The sequence below is a fragment of the Cynocephalus volans genome, chromosome 5 (assembly GCF_027409185.1).
Source record: "Cynocephalus volans isolate mCynVol1 chromosome 5, mCynVol1.pri, whole genome shotgun sequence".
Taxonomy (NCBI): domain Eukaryota; kingdom Metazoa; phylum Chordata; class Mammalia; order Dermoptera; family Cynocephalidae; genus Cynocephalus; species Cynocephalus volans.
Genome location: NC_084464.1, coordinates 152,977,293 through 152,989,656, shown reverse-complemented (window position 1 = coordinate 152,989,656; position 12,364 = coordinate 152,977,293). Strand labels below are relative to the sequence as shown.

General features: G+C 44.4%; 1 protein-coding gene across 1 annotated transcript; it reads right to left on the bottom strand.

Annotated features, from left to right (window-relative positions):
• Positions 1-9,249: 9,249 nt before the first annotated feature.
• On the bottom strand, positions 9,250-11,552 carry LOC134378633 (uncharacterized). Its single transcript, XM_063097930.1, has 2 exons — positions 10,891-11,552; positions 9,250-10,383 (listed from the first exon to the last, which is right to left on the bottom strand). The coding sequence occupies exons 1-2, from the start codon at positions 11,425-11,427 to the stop codon at positions 10,264-10,266; spliced, it is 657 nt and encodes a 218-aa protein (XP_062954000.1). The 5' UTR covers positions 11,428-11,552; the 3' UTR covers positions 9,250-10,263.
• Between the last annotated feature and the right edge of the window lie 812 nt (positions 11,553-12,364).

The following is a 12,364-nucleotide window of genomic DNA, read 5'->3' as shown; positions in this document are numbered from 1 at the left end:
TCAGGATTTTCCTGCTTGTCCCCATGAGGAAATAGATGAGATGACTCTTGCAGAGGATCGTGGTCATGGCCTCGAAGCCTAGCTTTGCTGAGTCCCTCCTGGTGTGACACTTCTATAGGCTACGTTTATTTCCGAGGATATGACTCAACAACTTATTCCATTTCCCTTTTCCCCATAAAGACCTCACTTTTAGCCAAAAGAAGGGAAGAAAACATAAGGGTAAGACAATGGCTGTGCCTTTGCTCCAAGTGTGCACTCGGTGTCTCTGCAAACCTTCTGATGAGCCGAGAACCTTTCCGCTGGGCTCTGAACCAACTGGGGCTGGACACTGAGTCCTAGAGCTGTGAGCCTGGTTGCCCCACCACTTTCCAGGCAGTGACCTTGTTGGTCAACAAAGGGCAGATGTGAATAGTTTAGCCCCGTGGTTCTCAAACCTGACTGTAAGTTAGAACCTGTGTGTTTTGGGTTTTTTAAAATACCAATGCTGGGCCCCATTCCCAGACATTTTGATTCAATAGAATGAACACCCACAAAGCTGCCACCCAACATAAGAACTAGAACTTTACCAGTGCCAGTGAAATTACCTTGTGTACTCCCTCAGATCCTATCCACCTCCTAACTTACTGTACTTAAAAGTATGTATCTCTAAGCTAAATATTTTTGGTTTTTTGTTACAAACTTTAACCAAAAAAAGATTTCTTATTTTATAAGACCCCTGCAACTTTCTTGTTTCTCTCCACTTTATGCTTCTGAAATTCTTTCCTGTTTTTATTAACAATGTTTATCATCAGAGGCAACTGCAATGGGTAGAGAAACAGTAAACCCATTTGAGCCACAAATCCAGCAGGCCAGTCCACAGACATTTTCTTCCATGAGTTCTAAGAGTTCCAAAGGGGCACAAAGACATAAATTTTCAGACAGTTATTTTGGATGGTTGATAATCTGTTTTACATATTGATAATTGTTTTCCCCTTCACATTAACTCTGTCTTTCAATGTGGGGAATATTGTTTATCTTACCAGTCCTTCACAGAATCCTTCCATAGTAGCAAAAAGTAGGAAACACTTCAATCAGAACAATAATTATAACTTTTTAAACTCCAATTTGCTAACTGTATACATGGTCAGAATATTTGGAGAGCAGTTTTTTTGTCCATATAAAAGAAAGACAAATAGAAATACCTTGTCTCTCCCAGAAAATAAATAATAATAATTGTAGGAACAGTGCCAGTTTAAGCCCCAGAAGAAATTTCATAATGACACCCATCTTTTTTCTCAGTATCCAGGAAAACATGTTTATTGTAGTGCCAGACCTAGGATTGAAATGGGTTTGCAAGTGCTCCAATTGTAGTTAAAGAATTCAGGAGTGTTAGATACCCTCCATTACCAAAACGCTCACTGGTCACCTAAAACTGTTCAGATGGGTGAATTCTTATGCTTTGGAATTTCCCCCAACCCACCTGACTTCTCTCCCCCTCAGTATTAAAGCAGAGTGCATGCTTGCCATGTTATTGTTCTGGAGGATTACACATTAATCCATACTGTGGAATTGCCTTGTAACAACTTAGTTCTCTTAATTGTGCTGAGGCATCTAAGGAATTTGACAGTGCTGTAGTAAGGTTGGCATTTGTTTATACCAACAACACACCCCATTAAGAAGCTTAAGCTAGCCAAAGCCTAATGCATTAGAAATGTCATGGCTCAAAAATGAAATCGTATCACCAAGCATATCTTAACCCAGGTATAAAGCTATGATTTTTTAATTTGAGTAAAAGGAGTCATTCCCCTTGGGCTAGGGCATGGTTAAGTTGAACACAGAAATGACATCATCCTGAATTTGCTTAGGCATTTGACCACATGTGTAATGTTTTTGCATCCTTAATAATGGAGAGAGTTATCTTGTGTCTTTCACCATGAGAAGGAAAAGATATCAGGGTTAAATCGAATTAAATGCAAATCATTTTTAAAATTTTAAAACTGTACCTCAAAGAAATGATAGTCTGTATCTAACTAGTATGGAAGAGATCCAAGGTTGTCCACCTTTCCCCCACTTCAGCTCCAGATGATACTGTAGAGTCCACTAAATGTGGGGCTTCTGTGACAAAGAAGGGGGCTGAAGCCTGGATCCCCAAAGCCTCCATAGAGATGGTCAATTTGGTAATACAATGGAAGTGAGGAAGTTTCTAAGGTGTCATGTGGCTGTAGAGTTAAAACATCGAGCCTTCATGCACCACAAGTAAATGCAGTCTCACTGTTTCCCAGATGCACTTTGCTCAGCAAGGTAGGGCCCAGGGCGTGGAAAGAAGCATGGAGCTGAGGCAGAATGCCCATCTAATCCTGGCTCACTAGCGACTGGCTCCGTGGCTTTGTGCATAAAATGGAAGCATTTGGGAAGTTGAAAAACATACACAGATTTGCAACTTTAAAAAATAAGTTGTGAAGTACAGGACTTTCTTTACAGAGGTGTAGTAGGATAACAGGAAAACAGCTGGTTCTGGGATCAGAGAGACCAGGATCTGAATATTGGCTCTGCGAGTGAATTTCTGAATTGCTCAGGCAAGTTACATACCTCTTAGAGATTCCATTTCCTCACTCTTACATGATGCCAGCTACCTCTCAGAGTTACCTGTGAATTAATGAGATGATATTTGTAGGGCATTGCCTAACATGTTAGTCTGCTTGGGCTCCTATAACAAAGTACCATAGACTGGGTGGCTTAAGCAACAGATACTTATTTCTCCAAGAAAAGGTGCTGGCAGGTGTGGTTTCTGATGGGAGCCTGATTCCTGGCTTGTAACAGCTGCTTTCTTGCTGTGTCCTCACATGGCCTTTCTTCAGTGTGTGCTCATGGAGAAAGCAAGATCTCTGTCTTCCTCTTCTTATAAGGGCACTAATCCCATCATGGGGACCCCACCCTGATGACCTAGTCTAAGCCTAGTTACCTCCCAGAGGCTTCACCTCCAAATACCATCAAATTGAGGGGTTAAGTCTTCAATGTATGGATTTGGTGTATGTGTGGAAGGGGAGACCAAGTTCAGCCCATAACATCTAACAGATAGGAAGTACTCAGTGAACAGTAAGAATTATTATTAACTTTAAAATGGGTAGGCTGGGTAAAGTGATCTCTAGAGTTTTTTCTTTTTTTTCTTTTTTGTCTTTTTGTGACCAGCGCACTGGCCATCCTTACATAGGATCCGAACCCGCGGTGGGAGCGCTGCTGCGCTCCCAGCGCTGCACTCTCCCGAGTGCGCCACGAGGTTGGCCCGAGTTTTTTCTAACTTAGAAAAAAATTCCAAGTAATGTCATTAGCAATCCCTTTGCCTACGAGTAATATCCTCCTTACTTCAGACTTTGCAAGAACATTATCCTTCCCCCACTGCCCTGGAAACTCCTCCCATCTCTGTGAATCAGCAGCACCTTTTTTCCAGCTGTCCAATCAAACACGACATCCTTCGTCTTCTTTGGTATCCTTCAAATCTATTCATTTCTTCCCATATATACTGCTAGGAAGAGCTAATGGTTAGATAGTTACCATCCCTTGCGTGCATGATTGCAATTGCCTTTTAACTAGCTTCCTGTCTTCCAGACCCGCACTTCCTGCTTTATCAATGGGCCCGGGAATGGATTCCAGGTGTGTTCACTCCCTCAACTCTCATGGCAGCTGGGCAGGGCCTGGGCCACCTCTTTCTGTTCTCCAACTGTGCCATGTAATATTACAATTTTTCATGTGTGTTGTGGGAGTAAAATCTGGGACACACTAGTGTCTGATCCACTCTATGCTGCAGCCAAAGTTATCTTTGAAAGTAAAAGTCAGACCATGTTTATAACAGTCAGTGGCTCCTCGTGTGGCCTTTAGGATTGTTATGGTTTGAATGCACCCTGCAAAACTCACGTTGAAATTTAATTGCCATTGTGACAGTATTAAGAGGTGGGACCATTAAGAAGTGATTAGGCCTGCCTAAGGTGCAGCCTCAGAAATATATGGCAGTGTGGATACTTTCTAAGGTTCAGCCTCAGTTCCTCTGTGGGACAGAAGCCAAGTCAGCCATGGGGCCTACTGAGGTATGGCAAAGTAACCCTGCAGCAGGGGCTAAATAAAGCCAGGACACCAAGCTCAGGGAACACAGCCAGCAGGAGCCAAAGTGAGGTGGAGTCAGCCACAGAGCCCAGCTGGTCCTGACCAAGCTGAGAGGACCAGATCACAGGTTCCACCAACAGCTAGCATGACAAGGAACTCTGGAATCATCTTGTGGGATCTCAGAACCCTAGTATCTCCACCAAATCTCAGAGACACATCTGTCACACACGCTGTCCTCCTGTGTTTCTGGACAACCTTCCAGAAACAAGCAGAAGAGGGGAGGCTTCCTCTGAAACTAAGCATTTTTTTTCTAAGAGAGACTTGGCATTTCCTAAATGATCTGTTTAAATGATTGAACTGTATTGTGCATTAAACAGACTTGCACATTAACTTAATTTGTTTTTCCTAACAAGCAGTTGAAGATTTAGGAGAAAGACTAAAATGAAGAAATTACATGTTTCTGCCCATCTCAGTTGGAATGTTCAATACATTTTCAAACCTGTTATATTTGTAAAGCTCAAAGAAGAGTAATAGTGTAAAGTAACATACAAAACTCTTAGTTTCCTTTTCCTGTTCCCCCCTCCTCCTTCTTCTGTTTCTAATGTTTTGCAAAGTCAGTGGAGAATGGAAGGCAATGGTCTAAGATTCCAAATTTGGGCAACTGATGGAACAATGCTGCTGCTCACACACATAAGATTGGAGTGGATTTGAAACTGGGAACACGATTATGAACTACACTTTGGACAAGTTCAACTTGATGTAATTATGCACCACCAGTATCAAGATATAGCTAGGAAGTTGGGGATATCTGTTCAGAACGTAAGCAAGAGACTGGGATAGGAGGTACAGACTGGAGAGTCTTTAATAAATGAGTGATAAGTGAAGTGGGATGGATAAGATCCCCTCCAATGAAGAGGAGTGGGAATACGTGCTGTTGGTGGAGGAAAGAGCCAATGAACAAGACCAGGAAAAAGCAAAACAGGGTTGTAGAAGGCGAAAGAAGGGTGTGTGTTCAAGAGTGTGATAATCTGGGTCAAATTAGTTAATTAATTATTAATTCATTCAACAAATATTAAGCTCTCATCATGTACCCGGTATGGTATTTTAGGCTTTGGGGAGACAAAGATGAAAAGATAAAAGCAGCAGAGTAAATGAGTAGGATGGGAACTGGGAGGAAGCCACTCACTGGGTTTTTGCCACAGGGGAGACACTCTAGTTCTGATGATGAGATCAGAGGAAAAGCTGCAGTCGTTGAGGAGGAGCTGAAGGGAGGGACTTCCTTCGAGAAAAGTGGAAAAGCAAAGGGGTGCAACAGGAATTCATACGGGAGAGAAGACGTGTTTGAGGGAGAGAGAAACATGAGAGTCTGTGAGCTGAGAGGAATAAGCCCATGGACTAAATTCATTCCTTCAGCACATGTTCATTAGGCAGCTCTTCTGTAGCAGACACTACTCACAGGGCGAGAGGCAGGCGACCCAGCAGTGAGCAGAGCCCTGCCCGCAGGGGGCTTCCATTTTAGTGGAGGAGCCAGACGTAAAGCAAACTAAGAACATACACGAACCTTCTCATATGCTGGCCAAAGCTGTGAACAACGTAAACATTGGGTGATGGTGGGGAGGGGCTACTTTTTCAGGAGGCCAGGGCTTCTCTGTGGTGGACACTTGAGTGGAGGCCTGAGTGACGAGGCAGGGGACAGCTGCACAGACACTCAGATGGGCCACCCCTACGTGGAGCAGGAGCAAGTGAGGGAAAGGAGTGAGCCTGGTGAGCTGGAGGAAAAGACAGTCCTGGGGAGGGCCGCAGGAGATGAGTTTTAAAGGGCAGACAGCTTTGACAGGGCTTTGGTGGGACAAGGCAGAGGGCTTGGCTTTTGTCTGTGCCACAGTGGAGAGCAACCAGAGGCTTGAAACAGGGGATCATTCAGATTTGATTTTTTTTCCTCGAGGCACGTTGGTTGCCATTGGAAAACTGTCACTGGGGACAAGAAGGGGCTCAGGGAGAACAGGGCAGGGGAAGAGCTGCTGGTGCGTGGACTAGCCCTAGAGTTTGGGCAGTGAGGGTGTTGGGAAATGGTGGGGTCTAGGACAATTTTCTGGATGTAGCTCCATTAGAACTTAATGATGGATTTGGATGTGGGGTTAAAGAAAAGACTGAATCAGGAGAAAAGGGAAGTTGCAGGAGGATTGAGGGATTTCTACTGATGAAGACATCTCCAGAAGAGGTGGGAGGATGTGCGTGAGCATAGGGGTGTGTGCAGGGAGGGTGAGACAGAAGAGGGACGCTTCTCTTTAGACTTAGAGAAGAAGGAATATATATATATATATATATATATATATATATGAAGAGGCATTGTGTGACTCTGGCAAATTCCTGAAACTCTCCGAGCCTTTTCTGTAAAACAGAGGATTGTTGTTGGGATTAATTCAGCTCATGGTGCTCAGGGGCTGGCGGAATGCAGGGAGGGAGCCAGTAGATTGTACACATGGGGACAGGGGAAGCTGAAGGAATTCCCTTCCTGAGGACGACATTCTCTTGGTGAACTAGGAGAGGAAACCATCTGAGAGCAAGGGCCTGGGGTGGGAGTGAGCTCAGGGGCAGGAGAGGGATAACATTTAGAAAGCCACTGCTGAGGAGGCTGACCAGGGTTGGAAACTGTGACTTCTAAGGTCCCTGCTAGCTCTGATTCAGTGCATTTTTTCCCTCCCTGAAGTATTTTTTTAAGCCAATGGTTTCATCCAAAGCTGAAGTCTCTCTGTACTGAGGCCAAGAACAACAAAAGTCCCACCAAAAAAAAAAAAGCAAAAGTCATATTACAATTGTAAGACTGCACAGGAAACCAGCACTCAAGGGAGCTGTCCCTGGGATACACTTGGGAGAAGGCTTTTTAGTGGCAGTGTCCTTCCCCATCCTCTCCAAAAATTGACCTGAGCCTGCTCCAGGCTGAGGACTCTGGAATTGACTGTCCCTTAAAAAGGGTTCTTATGACAATTTCCTTCCAGATCCAATCCATATGTGGATCCTTTTCAGAGGGCCATGGGATTGGGTTACATCCAACTAGAGAGAACGAGGAGCAGGCACCGCATGTGATGTTTTGATATACAATTTATATGGCACCAGGTCTCAATTAGGATATACTTTGATAGATTTAAATACCCAGTTCATTCTTTTTTAATTCATTTGCAAAACATATATCAACAGCACGTAATATGCATACAATATTCCCATCCTAAAAAGCTACTTTAAAATTTTATTTTCCTACAAGGCACTTTTCTTTGCTTAACTATACTTAATAGTACTTAATTAAAGTACTGTGCTTTTATTTTCTCAACGTCTACTATCTCTGGATAATGTCATTATGTGAATTAAATTGATTTTGTATTTCTTAGTTTTTTTACATATGAAAATAAAATAAAGCATAGTGTTTTCATGTAACTATTAACAAAAGAAGTTAATTTAATCTTTTATGGTACTGATTTCATAGTTTTTCTTTTCTATAAATTGCTGTACCTTATTTTAATGAAACAACTTGTGAAATTTCCTGAAGTACTGTTATTTTTCCTTCCCTTCCTTTTTCTCACATACTTTCACATTTAGTTTAGACACTTGAGACATTGTTAACTTATCTGCATCTGTTAAGGTTCTTATCCTTACAAAGCTTTCTTACACAACAATTTAAAATCCAGAATGAACTTCTGACTTTAGACTTGTGGTTAGGTTAGGACACAACGTCCGTTGCTGATGGGTAGAAAAACATCTTCCACAATGTAGCTCTTTTTGGCCTTTCTTAGAAAGTGACCTTTTTCTGTTAATAGCAATTATTAGGAGACTCAGAAGAAGATACAGAAAGACACTATGCAGGAGTTTATTAATGGAGCTAGTTCCCTGATTTAAGGTACAAGAGGTGCATCAACACTCCAGAAGTTGATGTCCTATCCAGATTCTCAGTTTGAATATAGGAGAGGCAATGTGATTGAAGTCCTTGTAATAGGTAAACCTTTCTGATTGTGTTGTTGTGACTGTCTTTGGAAGTCTAGGTGATTCTATTTTCCAGACTATTCCTGTTCAGTTAAAGTGAAGTTGTAAGTTATTTATGTAGATATATGCTGGCACCTACATATTGAGTAGTATGTCTATAAATACGTGATACCCATATATGCAAACTAAAAAGTAGCTGGCTTTGCCAATTGCCAATGTTTCGGCCTATTTTATAACACTATTTGCTTCAAGTAATTAAAAAATTTTTTTGCTATTTTTTGCACTGTGGTCAAATCCACAGAGTAAACTATGAGGATATTAATTCAGAATCAACTTCCAAGCATGGTAAATTTCCATTCCTGGGCAAGTTAAAAATGTCTTTTTTTTTTTTTTTTTTGTCAATTTTCTACTCCTGATTAGTTTTATGATTCATTCTTTAAATTCTGTTTCACGATCACAACTGAATCATAATTTAACATTTGAACAATGTCCAGCACTTTAGCCATTTAAAGAGCATAGACTTGGGATGGAGGAAAGTGTGAGATAAAAAAGCATGGGGAATCCAGATTTTCTGGAGACCAGGAGAAAGATTTATTCTATCTGGCATGGTGACAATGAGAAAATTTGTTTAGAAGTCAGGGTCAGGGAATCATGAAACTTCTGAGCTATAGAGAACCTTAAATTCTAGTAGAATCTAACACAACTCTCTGATGTTTATAGACAATGTAAGCAGAAGAGAAAGGAGGTGATGTAACTAAAGGCACTTAATTAGTGGTTAGAGAGGCTTAGAACTGAACCCTTCTATGTCCAAATTCAATACTCTGCTTACTATACAACAAAGCATGTAAGTTGAGGTAGGGGGAATAATAGGAATTGGGGCAGGGTTTTGCAAACAAATGTCACTGACTTCTCTTTGTCAGCCTTGTTTGGAACCAAGAACTCTGAGCCAGGTACAGCTAATCAAGTATGGTCAAGGGGGAAAAGGAGTTGAGACTTTTCTTTCTTTCTTTCATTGAAACATAATTGATTATACATATTTATGGGGTACAGAGTTGACCGTCAGTATTTGTGTACAGTAACTTGAAAGACTCCCGCAGTGGGTAGTCAGTCAGTTCAGGGAGACCCTCCCAAGGAACAGCGAAACCACGGCTTCGGATGCAAAAACAAGAGGTTTATTGAACACACAGGTACCCGGGCGACTCAGTCTTTCGAAAGACTGGCGCGCCGAGTAGAGCTCCTGGGTCCTTTTTATAGCAAAAAGCGCGGGTACAGAAGCGAGAAGCAAGGTAATTGGTTAGTTTAAATCAAGCCAGGGGTGAACTTCGGTCAAGTGGGAGTCCTTGAAACAGCTGAGGGGCACTCTTGAAACTTTAACTGACTTGTCTATTTCTGGGAACTATCCGCCCTTTGCCTCGGGCCGGGGCCCAGGTGCATAACCACAGATATCCTGTTTGACTCTGTTCCCCTTGTTTCTTAACTTGACTTTTTGGCTGTATTTTCCCTATACCCTTGTAAAAAGCACTTCCTTCATTCCCCCATTTCTCTTGTGGATCGCTCTAATCTTAGAGCGGAATTAAAAGTTATCTTCGCCATTTAAGGTTTGGTATTTTTGCCTAAGGACCAGAATCTTAACTGCACTTACCCTATCATTGATGAATTGGACTAGTCTATTGATGACGTAGGGCCCAAGGGTGAACAACAGAAGGAGGAGTAATAGGGGCCCGGCGATGGTTGACAGTAGGGTGGTCAACCAAGGGGAGTTATTTGATCTGGTTATAAGCATTTTCATAGTTTGAGTCAGGAGGCCTGACTCTTTTAGAGGCCGGTGCATCAATTTCTGGAATATCCCAAGCCTCGAGACCCGCCGCCAGGGCACATATATCAGGGGTAAGGGAGGGCCACCAAGTCCAAAGGGGGTGGACTTCTGTCTTGAACCAGACAACCTTTCCAGTTTGGGACAGTACCTGCCAGGTGAGGGTGTTGGGCTGGTTAGGGTTATTACTTGGTAGGCTTGCTCCGCCGCCGCCGAATGCGCAACTTAAGAGGATTATCAGTCCTCTCCAGCTCCCAGGATTCATCTGGTACGGAGGGTGGCGCAGGCTTGAGGTGAGAAGCATGTACCCAGGCTGCAATGCCATCAACTTTTACTGCGGTCGGGGTGGTCAGCAATACCAGATACGGGCCTTTCCACCGAGGCTCAAGGTTGCTGGGTCAATGGCGTCTGACCAGCACTTGGTCTCCGACCTGGAACGGATGAGGGATGGCCACGGCACCTGGCTCGTATACCTCCTTGATCTGGTCCCAGATCTGGGTTTTTACAACTTCTAAAGCCTTTAAGTGAGTAAATAAGACAGGAAGAAAGTTATCATCGGGACCCAGTGTTCCTCCCAACTCAAGTATGGGGGGGGGTCCCCCGTGGAGGATTTCATAAGGGGTCAGACCAAGCTGGCCAGGGGTATTCCTGGCTCTGAACAGCGCTAAGGGAAGGAGGGCCACCCAGTCTTTTCCACCGGTCTCTAAGGCCAATTTAGTTAAGGTCTCTTTGATGGTTCTATTCATTCTCTCTACTTGACCTGAGCTCTGGGGCCTATACGCATAATGTAATTTCCAATTTATTCCCAGTTGTGTGGCCAGTCCCTGGCTTACCTGAGCAACAAAGGCTGGGCCATTATCTGACCCGATCACCTTAGGGATCCCGAAACGGGGCAGGATTTCTTCTAGTATCTTTTTACATACAGTCAGGGCCGTTTCAGTTTTGGTAGGGAAAGCTTCTACCCATCCAGAGAAAGTATCTACAAATACTAGCAGATACCTGTTCCCATACCGGCCAGGCTTTACCTCTGTAAAGTCTACTTCCCAGTATACGCCGGGTCGATCTCCCCGTTGTCTTTTTCCGGTCTCTCGGTAGGTGGTAGTCGCATTAGTCATGGCACAAGCCGGACACCGATTGGCGACTTCTTGAACGGTGGACCGGAGATTCGGGATGGAGAGGCTGGTGCGGCTCGTTAGTTGAAGGAGCTTTTCTGGTCCTAAGTGTGTTAGCTGATGTAACCGCTGAATGAATTCTTTTCCCTGGTCAGGAGTGAGCTCTCTTGGCTTGGTCCTAGCTTGAGCAGGCTCGATTGGCTCTTGAAGCTTTATAGTTTCTGCTAGCACCCTGACCGACAGGGCGGCTTGTTTTGCAGCCTCGTCGGCCCTCCGGTTCCCGGCCGCCACAGGGTTATTTCCTCTCTGGTGGCCCGGGCAGTGGATAATGGCGACCTGCTGTCCGTGTAGATGTTGATGTTTTTTCCTTCGGCTAGGCGTAATGCCTGCGTCAAGGCGATTAGCTCGGCCTTCTGGGCTGATGTCCCTTCTGGCAGGCTGCTTGCCCATACCGTCCGTTTGCCATCTACGATGGCGGCCCCTGCTCTCCGCTTACCTTCCACAATGAAGCTGCTACCGTCTGTATACCAGGCAGGCACTCCGGGCAATGGCTGGTCCTTCAGGTCCCGTCGAGTCCCAGCTTCTTCAGCAAGGATTTCTGAGCATTGGTGTACTGGGGTGGATTCTGACTCGACTGGTAGTAGGGTAGCTGGGTTCAGGACAGCAGGGGGCGCGAAAGATATCCTTTCGTTTAGCAGCAAACTCTGGTAATGAGTCATTCTGGCATTGGTCATCCACCGATTGGGGGGCTGCCGCACAATACTTTCGAGGCTGTGGGAAGCAATCACAGTCACATTTTGCCCCAAGGTTAACTTATCAGCGTCTTTGAGGAGGAGTGCCACTGCAGCAACCGCTTTTAGGCAGGTTGGCCACCCACTGGCCACTGGATCCAGTTTTTTTGATAGATAAGCTACTGGCCGTCGCCATGGTCCTAGGGTCTGAGTAAGCACTCCTCGGGCTACACCGGCTCTTTCATCTACGTATAGAGTAAATGGTTTGGTGAGGTCTGGGAGAGCCAAGGCGGGGGCAGACAGCAAGGCTTTTTTTATGTGGTCAAAAGCCTTTTGATGCTCCTCAGTCCAGGTAAAAGGAATGTTTTCCCTTGTCAGGGGGTACAAGGGTGCAGCCAGGGAAGCAAACCCAGGAATCCAGAGCCTGCAGAATCCTGCAGTGCCCAGAAATTCACGGACCTGTCTGGGGGTCGTGGGAGCGGGGATTTTCATAACAGTAGCCTTTCGGGGCCGGGGTCAGCCATCTTTTTCCCTCCTTGAGCAGGTACCCCAAATAGGTGACCTCTTTCTGGCATAACTGGGCCTTTTTAGCTGATACCCGGTACCCCAACTTACTCAGTTCCTGCAAGAGCTTTTGTGTCCCTCTTTTGCAGCCT